This window comes from Rattus norvegicus, chromosome 5, assembly GCF_021556685.1.
Source record: "Rattus norvegicus strain SHRSP/BbbUtx chromosome 5, alternate assembly SHRSP_T2T, whole genome shotgun sequence".
Lineage (NCBI taxonomy): Eukaryota > Metazoa > Chordata > Mammalia > Rodentia > Muridae > Rattus > Rattus norvegicus.
Window position 1 is genome coordinate 108,724,047 of NC_141538.1, and position 17,638 is coordinate 108,741,684.

At 40.8% G+C, this 17,638-nt stretch overlaps 1 protein-coding gene, 1 non-coding gene and 1 pseudogene across 2 annotated transcripts; 2 read left to right on the forward strand and 1 right to left on the reverse strand.

The window, feature by feature from the left end:
• The first annotated feature begins 4,777 nt into the window (after nucleotides 1-4,777).
• Ifna1 (interferon, alpha 1) lies at nucleotides 4,778-5,347 on the forward strand. The gene is given in 1 exon segment (NM_001408791.1): nucleotides 4,778-5,347. A coding segment is annotated over 1 exon segment (570 nt).
• Nucleotides 5,348-12,259: 6,912 nt separating this feature from the next.
• On the reverse strand, nucleotides 12,260-12,833 carry Ifna7l-ps1 (interferon, alpha 7 like, pseudogene 1; annotated as a pseudogene).
• Nucleotides 12,834-16,804: 3,971 nt separating this feature from the next.
• LOC120103203 (U6 spliceosomal RNA) lies at nucleotides 16,805-16,913 on the forward strand. The gene has a single exon (XR_015621647.1). It is a non-coding gene; the product is annotated as a U6 spliceosomal RNA (small nuclear RNA).
• The last annotated feature ends 725 nt before the right edge of the window (nucleotides 16,914-17,638 follow it).

Sequence of the window (17,638 nt, forward strand, 5' to 3'; positions counted from 1 at the left end):
CAAAAGGGAACAATCCCGATGAAAGCCAGGGCAAACATAAAAATCATGAGATCCCAGAATGTTGTGGTGATAGCGATTATCATAGCCCAGGTCATAGATTTTTGGAGCTCTCTGGGCCGGCCCCTGAGGGGACATGGCAGAAAAGGAAGTACTAGGTCGATTATTTTCAGGAGCCTGGGTCAAGTCAAACTTATCTTCTAAACCCCAAGGGCTGGCCGAGCCCTGGGCAAGTTTGCACAAATCTGGAGTCAGATTTGGGGGCCACCATGGTGTGGTGGAAATCTTAGAGGTGGCCCAAACTGGGTCATGTCTATCAGAAAGGACAACCCAGGTATAATTCCAGGGGAAATGCCCATTGGTGGTAGGCTTAGGGAGAGGCAATGATGGGTTGGTGGTCACGAGAGTCCAGGCAGGGGTCATCAGGAGCAATTGGAGGAGTAGCATCTGCAAGAGAAGAAGTCTCAGGAGGAGACGACTGCTCCTTTCTGGACAAGGGTGGATTAATAACCCTCAGAAGCCTCTCTGGCACCCATCTGGGACCAGCATTTTCTTTATCATAAACACAGGTGGATCCTCATCCCCAAATGAGGATGAGGTCTGTCCCATGAGCGGATTCTTCCATTGCACTAATGCACGGGAATCTTGTGATCTAGGATGTCACAAATGGTCAGTGGTAGACTGGCTCTCAAAATTTAAGGATAGGAAATTAAATACAAAGAGGGCATGATTGAGCCTATTTCGAGGTGTCAAAGGAGAATAGGCATCAGTGACTGTTAAACGTTGAAGCATGTTTTTCAAGTCTGATGGGTTTGCTCTATTATGCCCTGAGGATTATATGGGATGCCTGTGACATGTTTGATGTTAATCTGGGCACAAAATTGTTGAAATTTAGCTCCCTTGTATCCAGGGCTGTTATCAGTTTTGATAACCTGTGGCTTCCCCATGGTAGCTATACACTGTAAAGTGTGGGTGATCACATCATATGAAGCTTCTCCTGAGAGGGGGGATGCATGAATGAACCCACTATAAGTATCTATGGTGACATGAAGATATTTTAACCTCCCAAAAAAGGGAAGGTGGGTGACATCCATTTGCCATCGTTTGTTGGGGACCAATCCCCTGAGGTTGACCCCCAAGTGGGGAATTGGCAGCAAGGTAGTGCATTCTCCACAGGACTTAACTATTTCCCTTGATTGATCTCTAGAGATCTTAAACATCTGACTAAAGGTGAAGGCATTTAGATGGTGTAGATCATGAGCCCATTTTGTCTGATCTGTGGGGTTTATAAAGGCAGGGAATGTAATACAGGTGGCCTTGTCAGCCAGGGTGTTCCCTTTTGACAGAGGGGCCCTCAAGTGTCCCATGAAAAATGGCTCTGTCCTCTTAATAATAAGGCATTGAATTTCTACAAACAATTTGGAAGCAGTAGAAGCAGGTTTGATATATGACACCGTTTCTTTTTCTTTTTTCTTTTTTTTGGATCTTTTTTTCGGAGCTGGGGACCGAACCCAGGGCCTTGCGCTTCCTAGGCAAGCGCTCTACCACTGAGCTAAATCCCCAACCCCATGACACCGTTTCTAATACTGGAATGAAATGGGCCACATAGGCACTGTCAGTATATAAATTAAATGGGGTTGTTGCTAATATTTTAAAAACCTGGGGTACTGTGAACAACTCTACAAGCTGAGGAGAGGAATATGGGGACTGCATTGAGGTAACTTGTTCCTGTATAACATAGGCAGCTTTGCCAGTCAAGGAACCATCTGTAAATACCAAGGTACCTTTACATAACAGGGTTCTGGAGGTAACTTTAGGGAAGGTCAAGGAGTGTAATTTTATGAATCGTATAAGGGGGTCATTTGGATAATGATTATCTATGGTTCCTGCAAAAAAGGCGCAAGCTATGGCCCAATCGTCATTGGACTGAGTAGACAGTCAACTTGTTCAATGATAGTGTCGTGGTCTTTTCCAACATACTGTCTGGACATGTTTCTTCCTTTTATAATCAAGGCAACAGATAGGAGTAATAGGTGGCCAAAACCTTGCTCAGATTGGAGGGGAGATATACCCATAATAGAGGGCTTCCTTTTCCGTTGGGAGTCTGAGGTTGTTGCTAAAAGACTCCCACTGGGGTATGTGTGGTAGCACAAACAATAAAATATAAGGGAGCAGCATAATAAATCTGAACCTGAGAGGAAATAGCTTGACCTATCTGTTGTAGTGCTGAGATGGACTGGGGAGTGAGGGCCGGAGGGGACAAGGGATGAGACTCTCCTGAAAGAAGTTCATTGAGTGGGACTAGAGACTCAGGAGGAATCTTTAGATAGGGGCGAATGAATTGGAGGTTTCCAAGTAATTGTTAAAAGTCATGTAAAGTTTTAAGAGATGAAAGTCAGAGCTCAACCTTGGGGAGCACATATCTGTTCTAGCATGAGCTCATACCCTAGAAAGGAATAGGGGTCTCATATTTTAATCTTTTCAGGGGCAATTTTAAGCCCCCAGAAGCTGAGTGCCTCCTGATGTCGAAAGCATGAAAGGGCTTGCTGCTGGTAAGGAGCGGCCAGCAATATATTATTCATATAATGGAGGATATATATCTGTGGCCAGGCTCTTCTGACAGGCTGAATTACATGGGCTACATATTTTTGAGCCAGCCAGGGTAGGACTGTTGAAGGATCCTGAGGAAGGATCCACCAATGAAAGCAGTGCATAGGTCCATGGAAATTAACTTGGGAAATGCTAAATCCAAAATGGTGACAATCGTCTGGGTAAAGAGGTATAGTTAAAAAAAATCTTTTAAATCAATAACAATTTTAAAGAACTCGGTAGGGATGGCAGTAGGAGATGGAAGACCAGATTGTAGTGCTCCCATGGATATCATAGCTTTATTTACTCCACAGAGATCTTGTAAGGGTCTCCATTTGCCAGACTTTTTCCTAATAACAAAGATTGGGGTATTCCAGGGAGAAGAGGATGGCTCAATGTGGCCAGCTGCAAATTGTTCCTGCACTAACTGTCTTGCAGCAGTCAATTTTTCCTGAGTTGGCAGTATCTCTCCAAGAGATCTTTCCTGTATGAACCTGGGGAGAGGCATGACTGTGGCCACTGTGAAGGCAGGGATCCCAAACCCCTTCGATCTAACCTCTGTGTCACAGTTAATAGTTTTTTAATACCCCGTACACTCTCCCCAGAACCAGGACAAAAGTATTCGAAGGTAGGGGACCATGCACCCATGGATATGGCCTGGATACCTTCCTCGGGTGTTAATATTGTACTGGAGAAGGCACTGAGGTCCAGTCCTGAGCTGTTCTTTGTGGCTCACCAGAGATGGGCAATTGATTGGGTGAGGGGTGGCTGGCTTGCTGAGAGACAAACCCTATTGCCCCGGGGCCTGTCCTGAAAGTGGGGGCCGGAAGCTGCCTCTGCAGGGGGTTCCCCCCACACACTTGCTAGCCCAATGTCTGCCTCTAAGGCAGTGGGGACACAAAGCAGTTGGTGAAGCTTGTACGGGGGAGCATTCCTCTGTCTCTCAATTGGGGATCCTCTATTTAGGCGAGGTTAGGGGCATTCTTGCATGAAATGACCAACCAGAAAGAGAGAGAGAGAGAGAGAGAGAGAGAGAGAGAGAGAGAGAGAGAGAGAGAGAGAGAGAACGTTCTCAAGCTTGCCATATCATGAACCTTCTGATGAGGGCGCCTGCACATGCATTTGGTTCTCTACTGCAAATGTGGAATCACACTCAGCTCAACAAGTTTAACAGAAAGTCTTTTTGTATCCTGTATCTTGTTAATACCTCGCATGAAATTCATTGGATAGATAGCTAATATACAGTGATTATTAAGTTTCATATAAATTTATAAAGATTTCAAGAAGGCAACTTGAAGAATTCAATTTTACGACTTTAAATATTAACGAAATTTAAAGTATACCTTTTCTTTAGTATATTTTAATTTATTAAAATTTACAACATACCCTACATTATGATATTGTGAGAACCCTGTCAGAAATAACAGGTCACCACCCTGCCTAGGGTGAGGACAGAGAGGGAAGTGACTCAGAGAAAAGACAATGCCAGGAAATACCATAAATTCCACAAGATGGGCAGGACAGGGCCAAATGTAGGAGACAACCTTTCCATTCGAGTTGGCCAATACTTTTAAATGTTACTCAGGGTAACCAATCGCAGTCGTCTAACTCAAGTGACCACTGAATTTCCTGCCAAAATGTTTATGAAAAGTATGTGCTTTGTGAGTTCAGTCTCCTCTTGCCTGAGTGCTGGGGGACCCCAGCGCACATTGGAACAATAAACCTCTTGTGGATTGCAGCGATTCCAGTCTCTGTGGCCTTATTGGGTGGTGATCTTCCAACAGACTCTTACAATATAAATATCTTTGTGAGAGATATAAATGAAAATTATTTGTAAAATAAAATTCAACAAACTTTATGGAATGTTTTACAGAAAAATCTGTTTTACAGTACTTGTACAAGTTTCAAACAAAGACAATTTATTTGTGGTGTAACAGATTAGAAATTAATCTTAGAAAAAGAAAACAAGTAAAACAGATTTTGACGAGGAGCAGTAAAAGAGGAAGCAATAGTGAAAACAAACATGGTTTGGAACAAATGCCCAGATAAGTAAGGGGAAGGCATTCAGAAAGTTAAAAGTAGTGCATGCACTATTTAAGTCACGTCTACACAGGATGGTCTTCATAGCACCTAGAGGGAAAGTTTCAAGACCAAACAGGCTCAAGGACCAGCAGCATCTGCAAGATCTACAATGGCTAGGCCCTGTGCTTTCCTGATTGCCCTGGTGGTGATGATGTACTGGTCAACCTGCTCTCTAGGATGTGCCCTGCTTCAGCAACAAAGCCTCAGGAACAAGAGAGCCTTAACATTCCTGACTCAAATAAGGAGATTTTCCCCTGTCTCTTGCTTGAAAGACAGAAAGGACTTTGGATTCCCTTTGGAGAAGATGGATGCCCAGCAGATCCAGAAGACTCAAGGGATCCCTATTCTATATGAGCTGACCCAGCAGGTCCTGAACATCTTCACATCAAAGGACTCATCTGCTGCTTGGGATGCAACCCTCCTTGACTCATTCTGCAATAATCTCCACCAGCAGCTCAATGACCTCAAAGCCTGTTTGATGCAGCAGAGTGGAGTGCAGGAACCTCCCTTGACTCAGGAAGACTCCCTGCTGTATGTGAAGGAATACTTCCACAGGATCTCTGTGTACCTGAGAGAGAAGAAACACAGCCCCTGTGCCTGGGAGGTGGTCAGAGCAGAAGTCTGGAGAGCCCTGTCTTCCTCAGCCAAATTGCTGACAAGACAGAGTAAGGAGGAGTGAGTCTTGAGCGGTCGAAAAACAGAAAGCTCTTCGTTCTGACAGAGTAGGATGGACCTGACTACCATTCACTTTTGCAATTAGAAAAAGAAGAAAGCATGGGAACATTATTGAAATACAAGTGGATAGTCACCTGTCAGAGAGATTTCCAAATAAATAATAGCCAAACAAATGTACTGCTGTGAGAATGTCCTTTATGTTCACCTGATAATTTGGGGCATATCAAGAACTCAATGGTTAAATGTTGATCATAAAATAATAATAAGACAATTTATATTGAAAGAAAGAAGTCAAAACATCCTTCTTTGTAGAGGGTATGATAGTATACTTAAGTGACTAAAAATTCCACCAGAGAACTCCTAAACCTGATAAACAACTTCAGCAAAGTGGCTGGGTATAAAATTAACTCAAATAAATCAGTAGCATTCTTCTACTCAAAGGATAAACAGGCTGAGAAAGAAATTAGGGAAAGGACACCCTTCACAATACTCACAAATAATATAAAATATCTCAGTGTTATTCTAACCAAGCACATGAAAGATCTATATGACAAGAATTTCAAGTCTCTGAAGAAAGAAATTGAAGATCTCAGAAAATGGATCTCCAATGGTCATGGATTTGCAGGATTAAGAAGAAAAGGGGGGCATCTTGCATGTCTTTCAACAGAGGAATGAATATAGAAATTTTGGTACATTTACACAGTGGAGTAATTCTCAGCTATTAAAAACAATGACTTCATGAAATTCATAGGCAAATGGATGGAACTAGAAAATAGCATCTTAAATGAGGTAACCCAGTCACAAAAATACACACATAGTATGCACTCACTGATATGGGGATCAGCCCAAAAGCTCGGTTTACCCAAAATACAATCCACAGACCACATGAAGTTCAAGAAGGACAACTAAAGTGCACAGGATGCTTCATTCCTTCTTAGAGGGGGGGGGAACAAAAATATTCATAGGAGGAGATATGGAGACAAAGTTTGGAGCACAGGCTGAAGAAATGGCCATTCAGAGCCTGCTCCCATCTGGGTATCCAGCCCATATACATATAGCAACTAAACCCTGACAATACTGCTGATGCCAAGAAATGCATGCTGACAGGAGCCTGATATAGCTGTCTTCTGAGAGGCTTTGTCAGAGCATGACAAATACAGAGGCAAATGCTCACATACAGCCATTGAACTGAAAACAGTATCCCCATTGGAGGAGTTAGAGAAAGGATTGAAGGAGCTGAAGGGGTTTGCAACCCCATAAGAATAATACCAACCAACCAGAGCTCCCAAGGACTAAATCACCACTCAAAGACTACATGTGAACTCATGGTCCCAGCTGCAAATGTAGCAGAGGATGGCCTTGTTGGGCACCAATGGGAGGAGAAACCCTTGGTCCTGCCAAGGTTGGACCCCCAGTGTAGGGGAATGTGGGGGCAGGTGGGCGGGAAAGGGGTGAATGGGGAGGGGAACACCCTTATAGAAGAAAGGGGGGATGGGATAGGGGGCTTATGCATGGGAAAGAGGCTAACACTTTTAATGTAAATTTTAAAAATCCAATAAAAATGCTAAAAAAATCAAGAAACAATGTTCTTTCGCTGAATAAAATAATGAATTTTTTCTAAAAAAATAACCTAACTCAATTCTTCATAGAGTTAAAAGAGCAATTTGCATATTAATTTGGAATAGCAACAACAAAAACCATTAGGATACCTAAAGCTAATCTCAAAAATAAAAGAACTTCTGAGGGTTTCACCATCCCTGACGTCAAGCAGTATTACAGAGCAATTGTGATTAGAAACTGTGTGGTATTGGTACAGAGACAGGCAGGTAGATCAATGGAATAGAATTGAAGACCTAGAAATGAGCCCATACATCTATAGTCACTTGATCTTTGACAGAAGAGCTAAAACCATCCAGTGGAAAAAAGAGCATTTGGTGCTGATTCAACTGGAGGTCAGCATGTAGGAGAAGGCAAATCGATCCATTCTTATCACCCTGTACAAAGCTTAGGTCCAAGTAGATCAGGGACCTCCACATAAAGTCAGATACACTCAAACTAACAGAAAAAAAAAAAACTGGGAAGACTGGAACATAGGGGCACTGGGGAAAATTTCCTGAACAGAACACCAACAGCTTATGCTCTAAGATCAAGAATCAACAAACGGACCCTCTTGGCATCAGAAACCCAATCCCTGCTGCCTGGGATGGGTGGCTTGCAGAGAAGTTGTGAGGCTTCATAGAGTCAAGGGCCACATAGGCTTACGCTCTCTCAGTCTCAGAAACCCAGGGTCCAACTTGCAGGGACTGAGAGGGGCTCCTGGAAAAAAGGACCAAAAAAAAAAAAAAGAAAGAAAGAAAAGAGAAGAAAAGAAAAGAAAGGAAAAGAAAAAAGAAAAAAAAGAAAAAAATTTCTGGGGCAAGACCTAAGCCTTCTTTCTGGTCGACCTGATAAAGCTTCCACCAACCCTACCATGAGGCCCGCTAGAGCATGCAGCAACTACCCCTCCCTACAGTTCTCCAGGTCCAACCTCCTAGATAGAGACCATTCTCAGACAGTACGCCATCTCCGGGAACGCACCCGCGTGCTTGCCGAGAGTCCTGTCACCCTGGCCGGCTCATAGCAGGCACTTCCCCATCCTTTGTCCTCAACCGGGGAACAGGAGCATTACGGAAACTTGACACCACTAGGTGTCGCCCGACAATGGTCTCGATCAAGCAAACTGACAACAGCCACGCGCCACAGCCACTCTCTCACTCACTCCGTCTCTCCTGAAGGTCCTTCCTAGCTCAGGGGGACAGTCACCTACGCAGAATGGAGGTGTTACCCACCACTTTTCCCGAGTGGCACAAACGGTCTTCATTGTCCCGCCTGAACACAGTGAACACGGGATGAACTCAGGCTGACGCCCTCAGGCACCCAGAAAACGAAAGTAGGACCGAGCAGTGAAAACTGGCGACCTCAGTCTCTAAAGTGAAAGGACTTAACACTGAGTCCTTAGCTGGGCAAAGAACAGGCACAATTAGGGGAAGGGAGCATCCAAACACCGGTGTGAGGGAAGGGTGGCTGCGACCTCAGTTCCACACCATTTAGGGCTCATTAATCTCCACCGATTGCGGTTTTTGTTGTTGTTTTCTATTCCTCGCTGCTAGTTAATTAAGTTAATTAAGATTGAAAAAAAAAGAAAGAAGGAGCTGGTGAAGCTCTAGGATTTCCTTAGAAGTTCTACATACCGATGCACATTGTCTTCCTCCATTCACATACCCTGCAGTACTCAAAAGGGCTGATGAAATAAGAAGCTCTGGGCTTTTGATCTATGACCCTGCAAAATGCATATCTCAATCCAGTTGGAATAAGAACTAGGTTATTGTGCAGCAATTCAGAGTAACCATGGCCTGGAACATGGATTCATGTTTGACCAAGTGACATGTTCCATCACAGAAGAGGTTACCTCAACTGCTTAAGTCATGAGACAAAGTCACAAATCAGGGCATTTATGGAACTATTGTTTCTGGTATTAGCGGCAGAGCAACAAATTGACAATCTCTTCTATGGGTTCACGTGCTATTTTACAGCATTCCTAGTTCAGGGTTGGTTGTCTCAGTTTCACAGCACACTACCTAATGATCAACAGGATGTGAGCTTGGTTGTCAATAGCTACTTAGGGGACTTCACATAGTCTCCTTCTTCTCCAGAGAACTTCTACGTGTGTGAACCTGAGAGGATATTTTTTATCCATATATCGAGAATTGAGGGAAATAGAGTCTTCCAAACTGAAGGTTCTTCCAGGGAAAAGTATATTCTAGTAGGGAGGTAACTCTGCCAGGAAACAGAATTATGAAGTGAAACCTTACCAGAGTTGAACTCTATTTTTATCAGGCCATTGCCAGTAGCTTTCTCTCCTCTAAATATTCTTTAGCATTTAAAGTTCTATTTCTTTTCCGTCGTTCGTTTGTTCGTTCGTTCATTCGTTCCTTCCTTCCTTTCTTTCCTTCTTTCTTTCATTCTATTAACACAGTCAGCATTATCTTATTAGAGGAAGATTCTCTAACTTCCAAATGGGAGGATATCCTCAAGCATGAGAGATTATTACAAACATTGAACTACTTGTTTATGGGGATCAGGCAGAAATCAAGAACTAATAGAGAGAATTTGAACAGTAAGCACAGCTTGTTAATGCTGATTGAATGAGGAGCACACACTGTGATGTTCTGCTTCAGGGAGGGGCAAACAAGGGCTGTGAGACTGAAGGATTGGATTTGGGACAGCAGGGAATCACTGGGATTCTGTCCGAGAAAAAGATGTATGTGCAAACATAAGTACATATTTTTATATAGTAAGCACTGCTATTATACATCATATAAACAGTACATCATGTATCATATATAATTGTATCTGTAATTCCACTTTCAGTTTCAGTCTAGGACACTGATTGTTACATAATGTATTTGTCACCCATCAATTCTTATTGAATATTAAGTTCAGTAATTAGTATTTAGTGTCCAATGGCTAAGATGTTCAGGCAGTTCTGACAGACAGGAATTGCTTTCAGTGCCCCAACTGTCTGACTATTTCCTTTACCCTTTCACATTTCCTGAGGTATCGGTTTGAAGGAAGAAGTCTCCAATTCTGTTTTATTTCCCTTTTCTACTTTCCTAGAAAGAAGAACCTGATGTTGGTTTGTGGGATTCAACCAAAAATATGATGTCATTGAAAAGGAAAGCTAAAAAAGAAACAGATGTGCCATCCAAACAACATAGTAGCAGCAGCAATATTAGCAATTAAGAAGAGATGGGTCAGATGTAAAGACATCCATTAAATAAAATAATGTATGAAAGAAACTATTTTCAAGTGATATTCAGGTTCAGTGAAATCTAAAAAAAATTACAATCATGTTTCTAACAGAAGTACACCTTAAAAATGTATGTGGGGCCATGAAGTTACCAAAGAATAAAGCAGTGCTGTGCTCATAGTGTCACAATGCCTGATTTTAAATTACAGGCCCATGTCTAAGAAATGGATTGGATATTATACCTCTATCAGATGTAGGATTGGTAAAGATCTTTTCCCAATTTGTTGGTTCCTGTTTTGTCCTAATGACAGTGTCCTATGCCTTACAGAAGCTTTGCAATTTTATGAGGTCCCATTTGTCAATTCTTGATCTTAGAGCATAAGCCATTGGTGTTCTGCCAAGGAAATTTTCACCTGTGCCCATGTGTTTGAGGTTCTTTCCTGCTTCCTGTTCTATTAGTTTGAGTGTATCTGGTTTTATGTGGAGGTCCTTGATCGACATGGACTTGAGCTTTGTACAAGGAGATAAGAATGGATCTATTTGCATTTTTCTACATGCTGGCCTCCAGTTGAAACAGTACCATTTGTTGAAAATGCTATCTTTTTTCCACTAGATGGTTTTAGCTCCTTTGTCAAAGGTCAAGTGACCATAGGTGTGGGGGTTCATTTCTGCACCTTTGATTCTATGGAGGCAATTCCACCTCCATCTGAGAAAGTATGACAACTGATAGGTGTTATGAAGGAAAGATTCAGTTATCCTCAGGGCTGGGACCCTTGACAGAGGCTAGCCATGCTTCAGGGGATGCACAATGAGAAATTCAAGCAAGATGGGGCAAAAGGGGCAGGCTGATCATAAATATCTTAAATTATATTAATGAGAAAATAAATTCATATATACATAGATATGAACATTTGCATGCAAAACAAATGCTTTTAAATGTGGCCAAAATTTGCACAGTTTTGCTGAAATATTTAGTCAGGTTTATTGTATCCATACCAAATAAATTTGAGTTTTTAAAGGAATGATTATAAAGTGAGATACAGTGTCCTGGTCCAGTGGAGTCCTCTCCACTTTGGCTCAGGACTCACTCCTTACTGATTATATAGAGAACAAATAGACAACTTTCGATAATTCATTTGGCTTGTTGAGAAGAAATGAAAAATGTCCCTTTAAACTTTTTAGTTAACATGATGCTTTTAAATAAAATTCCAGGGCTTTCTACAGAGTTCCTATTAACAATTGATCAATCTCTACATTTTCCACAGAAAATTTGTTTGAGATAAAATATGTTATATATATATATAAAATATATATGTGTGTGTGAATATTTGTTTTTAATTTTTGCAGTTAAATATTTCATTGTACTAATTCTGAATTATCAGACATAAGTGCAGCATGCATAAGTATATATGTAACACTATGCTCTCTGCATATTGTGAGTCAGTAATTATATTAATAGGTTCATAAAGTTCTAATAAAATAGGAGAATTGCATATAGTTCATACTTTTGAAACAAACATATAGGCTTTGAATTGCTTTTCTTATAAGGTAATCTAGCTTACTACCGCACAGCATATTGGTTGTAAATACTGAAGAATATGATACACTGAAGAGAAAGAACGACTTCGGCTTTTACCATCAATGAATTAAAAGAACAAAATGGGTTTATGTGTTTGCCTGAACATTATAATGTCATAACTACATACTGGGCAGCCTGATTATGTATATAATGTTTATTGCAAAATATCATTTTAAACATTAAAACATTTAAACAGAAGAATGGAAAATAAAATCAGATTAATGTATAGAATGAATAATATGGTAATAATTTATAGCAAAAATAAACAATACCATAATGTGATTCAATATATGTTACATCAAATAAAGAGTTAAATAACAAGACAAAAATAAACAAAAAATAAATAGACAAATGAAAAATAAATAAATAAAACTGAATGGAAGGAGAACAATTGCCTTTGCAGAGAGAGCACTGTTAATGACTTCTGAAACAGCTAGGCAATTTTTTTCAATTCATGTAAAAATGAGTAACATTTTTGAGATATCTGATTGTGACAGTGAGGTGTGGCATCTTATTCCAGGAGAATCCTCTTCACTCTGTCTCAGGATTCACTCTGTCTCCTCACTCAGTCTTGCCAGCAACTTGTCTGAGGAAGACAGGGCTCTCCATACTTCTGCTCTGACCACTTCCCAGGCACAGGGACTGTGTTTCTTCTCTCTCAGGTAGACAGTGATCCTGTGGAAGTATTTCTTCACAACTAACTGTGAGTCTTCCTGGGTCAGGGCAGCACGTTCCTGCATTCCCACCTGCTGTATCAGGCAGCCTTGCAGGACATTGAGCTGCAGGCTCAGATCATTGTGAAATGTGTCTAGGAGGGCTGCATCCCACAGCAGATGATTCCTTTGATGTGAAGATATTTAGGACCTGCTGAGTCAGCTCATGCAGGACAGGGATGGCTTGAGCCTTCTGGATCTGCTGTGTATCCACTTTCTCCATGGGGAATCCAAAGTCCTTTCTGTCCTTCAGGCAGGAGACAGGGGAGAGTCTTCTCATTTGAGCCAGGAGTGTGAAGGCTCTCTTGTTCTTGAGGTTTTGTCGCTGAAGCAGGTCACATCCTAGACAGCAGGTTGACCAGTAACTCATCAGCATCAGGGCCATCAGGAAAGCACAGGGCCTAGCCATTTGTGAATAGTGCAGATGCTGCTGGTCCTCTAGGCTATGTGGTCCTGAACCTTCCCCTCTAGGTTCTCTGAAGACCATCCTGGTGGATTTGTCTTAAACAGGGGAAACACTAATTTTTACTTTCTGAATGCCCTCCCCTTACTTTCCATTGTCTTTTCACTTTCTTTAGCACAGTCTCTTCTTTTTTTCTTTTCTTTTTTTTTTCTTTTTTTTTTTTTCGGAGCTGGGGACCAAACCCAGGGCCTTGTGCTTGCTAGGCAAGCGCTCTACCACTGAGCTAAATCCCCAACCCAGCACAGTCTCTTCTTATGTCTGGGCATTTTTTCTAATTCATTTTGGTTTTCCTCATTGCCTTCTCTTTCTCTGCTACTCTCTGAATGTTGTTTTGTAGGTTTTCATTTTATAATTAGAATTTTCACTAATTCTTATACCATAGATAAAAAGTGTTTGTTTGAAATGTACACATCTATTTGGAATACTATTTTTTGTAAAAGGATCTTATAAAAGTTATTATAGTTAAATTTACAATTAATTTTATTTTATGCATATCATTCACATATATATTTAAATTATGATATAAGGTTTGTGGGGAAAATTTCTAAATCAAAATATATTGAAATAATGGTATACTTTAAAATTTTTCGAACAGGTCAAGTACTAAAATTAAGTACTTCAAGTGCCTTCAGTATGTATAATATAAACTTATATAAACAGTGGGACACATTCTGTAAAAAGGCTTGTTGTTGAGGTTTGATGAGTGCAATCCGATTCCTGTAGGTTAGCATAGTGAAGCAAGCCTGGTAGGGGATATGCATGACAGCATTCATTATGCTGTAAGCTTCCTCGTTCTTTCTTTGTGTCTCTGTCTCTGTCTCTCTATCCCTCTCCTCTCTCTCTCTCTCTCTCTCTCTCTCTCTGTCTCTCTCTGTCTCTCTCTGTCTGTCTCTCTCTCTGCCTCTGTCTCTCTCTCTGCCTCTGTCTCTCTCTCTGTCTCTCTGTCTGTCTCTCTGTCTCTCTCTGTCTCTCTCTCTGCCTCTCTCTGTCTCTCTCTGTCTCTCTCTCTGCCTCTGTCTCTCTCTCTGTCTCACTCTGTCTCTCTCTGTCTCTCTTTCTCTCTCCTCTCTCTCTGTCTCTCTCTCTGTCTCTCTCTCTCTGTGTCTGTCTCTCTCTGTCTCTCTCTCTGCCTCTGTCTCTCTCTCTCTGTCTCACTCTGTCTCTCTCTCTGTCTCTCTTTCTCTCTCCTCTCTCTCTCTGTCTCTCTCTCTGCCTCTGTCTCTCTCTCTGTCTCACTCTGTCTCTCTCTCTGTCTCTCTTTCTCTCTCCTCTCTCTCTCTGTCTCTCTCTCTGCCTCTGTCTCTCTCTCTGTCTCTCTCTGTCTCTCTCTCTGCCTCTGTCTCTCTGTCTCTCTCTCTCTCTCTCTCTCTCTCTCTCTCTCACACACACACACACACACACACTGGCTCACAGACACACACATATGCAAACACATGTACTCACGATGACACATTCATACACCCACTCATTTGTGACAAAGGCAACTCATAACTCTGTGTTTGTGCCATGAACCTCTCCCCGTATTTTCCTTTGACCTACTGAATTCTTCAATTCTCAGATTTCTTCTCTGTCTTTATAGCACCTCTTCATTGATTTTCTCTGACATGCATCGAGGATTTTTCTGATTTTATTTGCTATATTTGTACATGATCTTGTAACTGCTTGTGTCTCTGTCTATTCCATTCAAATCTTTTTCAAACACTTCAGCATATTGTTTTTCCTCTAAAAATCTACCAGGCCCTTGAAGATTCTTGACTCTAATGCACCTGACAAAAGAAATCCAGGTTAAATCATAGTACCGACTGACCAGCACTCACACCACAGTGTCTGCGTGGAGACCCTCATGTTCCTTCTTTTCTCTTTGTGTCATTTCACAGAGTTGAAAAATCAAGCGTGACTAGTCATATTTCCTTATTCTTTCGCAATAAACTGAAGAATCAGAAACTCTTTGCTTTACTTATTGTATTTCCTTAAGGGAACAGTGCAATCTCCCTTTTATTCATTTCAACACCAATGCCATTACTTGTCACCTCTGTTTTTTGAATGACAGTATGGCTAGTACTTTTTATAAACACAAATATTTTAAATTTATGGAAATTTACTTAATAATTTAAAAAGCATGTAGGAAGACAGAAAGTTAGGATCATACTTTCAGTAAATACAGAAATTACTAGTTTGTTTCCCAGAATTCCTATAAAACCCAGTATATGAGTACGTGCCTGAAATCTGTACAAGGGGACATAGACATGTACCTGGACCACTGTTTTCATCAGTGTACTTTAGAGTAACAGAATTTATCAAAAGACACACACTCTCTTTCTCTCACTTTTTCTCTCTCAATAGATGTAATATATGTACATATAAACATATTAGATATACGATATATATTTACATATATGTGAGGTATTAGAAGGACACATAAACTAAGGTAATCAGAAAACTGGTGCCTGTGTATGAAAGGTCTAAGAATGCAGTAATTACTCACTTTACAAGGGTATATTTCTTAGCTGGTATTCAGTGTATGCTGTAATCCAACACAAATAGGCTCTAATACCAGCGAAGGAATGAACTTAATAGCAACTGGAGAACACACAAGAAAATAGCAAACACTTCCTTCCTTCATGTACTTACATAGGCTTCTAGCAGAAGGCCTGGCTCAGAGTGGAGGTGAGTTTTCCCAACTCAAAGATACAGATTAATGTTCTGTCCTCCCATCTTAAAGATCCTGATTAGAAGTAGATTTTCCTACTCCAAGATAAGCAAAACTAGCTCACATGTGTGTGCCTACAGTTTGGGTTTTCTGTCAATTCCACAAGTAGTCAGGTTGACATCCAAGAACAGCCATCACAAGCTCACAGGCCAGTCTGGCTGGCTGCAAAGCTGAGCCCTTGCTTAAGTGAGAGACCCTGTCACAGAAATTGAGGTAGACAGTGACTCAGGTATAATCCTGACATTGATTGATATATGATCCTACTGGATATACATGCAAATTGGAATGCACAGGCATGTGTGCATAGGCATTTTATAATCTAACACAATATAAAAATCATATGTTGCTGTTAATTAAAATTAACTTTATTATTCATAAAGTGAGTATAGGGTCTACAGCAATACTGAAAAATAAAAGAAATGGTGCAGGTACACCATCCTCTATCTCAAAATATATTACAGAGAATAATGGTAAAAATGGCATGAATTTTATATAAAAAGAGATGTTTGGTCTAAGAAACAGAAATTAATACCCAAATATAAGACCTCACATATAAAAACATCTCATAATTAGCAAAGAGTATGAAACTATATACTGGATAAAGAGGTCATTTTCAAAATATGGTTCATATCCAACTAGATGATTTCATGTAGAAGAATGAAAATAGAAGCATACTCATCATCATGTAAAATTCAGCAGCATAGGGTAAAGGATCTTGATATATTAAGAGAGACAATGCATCAGGTAGAAAAGAAAGTGGTGAATAGGCTTCAACTCATTGGCAAGTGCAAGGACTTTCTGCACAGAATGCTAAAACAGAAGCACCAAGACCAACAGTCCCGAACTGAGACATCCAGAAGCTAAAAGCCTTCAGTGTGACAAAGGATGCCATTACTCAGGTACATGTAACATTGGTTTTAGAAACATAATAGTTATCTGATATCAAAACATGATCATTCGTAAGAGCTAGCCTGCCTGTCTGTGTTCACAAATACAGAGTAGATCGGTGCTTTTCCTCTGGTCCCACACTGCATACTCACTTTCCACGTGAGAACCACGTGGAAGAATCACACTCCTCAGGCAGCGTGGAGATGACCAGGCTTATGACTGTGCATGATATTTAAATAGTCCTCCAGAGCTGTTGTGGGTGCTGCTAAAATATTACCTAGTTTTATACTCATATTTGTTAACTTGAAAGATTTATCCTGTGCTCGCTTCAGCAGCACATATACTAAAATTGGAATGATACAGAGAAGATTAGCATGGCCCCTGCACAAGGATGAGGAAAGATTTATCCTTATACACATAATACTGTGGTGTGGTCCAATACCCATTAAAAATGTTTCTATCAGGGCTGGAGACATGGCTCAGCGGTTGAGAACACTGTCTTCTCTTCCAGAGATCCTGAGTTCAATTCCTAGCAAGTGGCTCACAACCATATGTAATGAGATCTGGTGCCCTCTTCTGGTGTGTCTGAAGACAGCTGCAGTATACTCCTATAAATAAAAATGAATTAAACGTAAAAATGTTTCTATCAAATATAACAGAAGCAGTTCTAGTTTATCAACATCTCCTCAAAGCAGCTAGGGATTTGCAGTAACTAGGTTCCATGACTTTCAGGAATACTCCATTGAAATACTTATCCAGAACTGGAATTGTTAGCTTTACCCAGAATCATAGCATAGAGAGACGGTGGTGGCCATCTAGGGCTCAACTCAGGTTCTCTTCATCAAACAATAAAATTCTTCTGGGTGTGTGTGTTTGTGTGTGAGTGTGTATGTGTGTATGTGTATTTAGATGTGCTGGCATGTGCACATGCAAGTGTATATGGAAGACAGTGTTGGGTGTCAAATACTATCTATCAATCTCGGCCTGATGACTTGAGAGTGACTCATATTGACTTTCAGTTCACTAATTTGACTAGATGTTGGCCACAGCATTGAAGTTGACTGCTTCACTTCATTAAGCTGTTTCTGTGTCCTCCTTTTCTTTTTTTTTAATCTTTATTAACTTGAGGATTTCTTATTTACATTTCGATTGT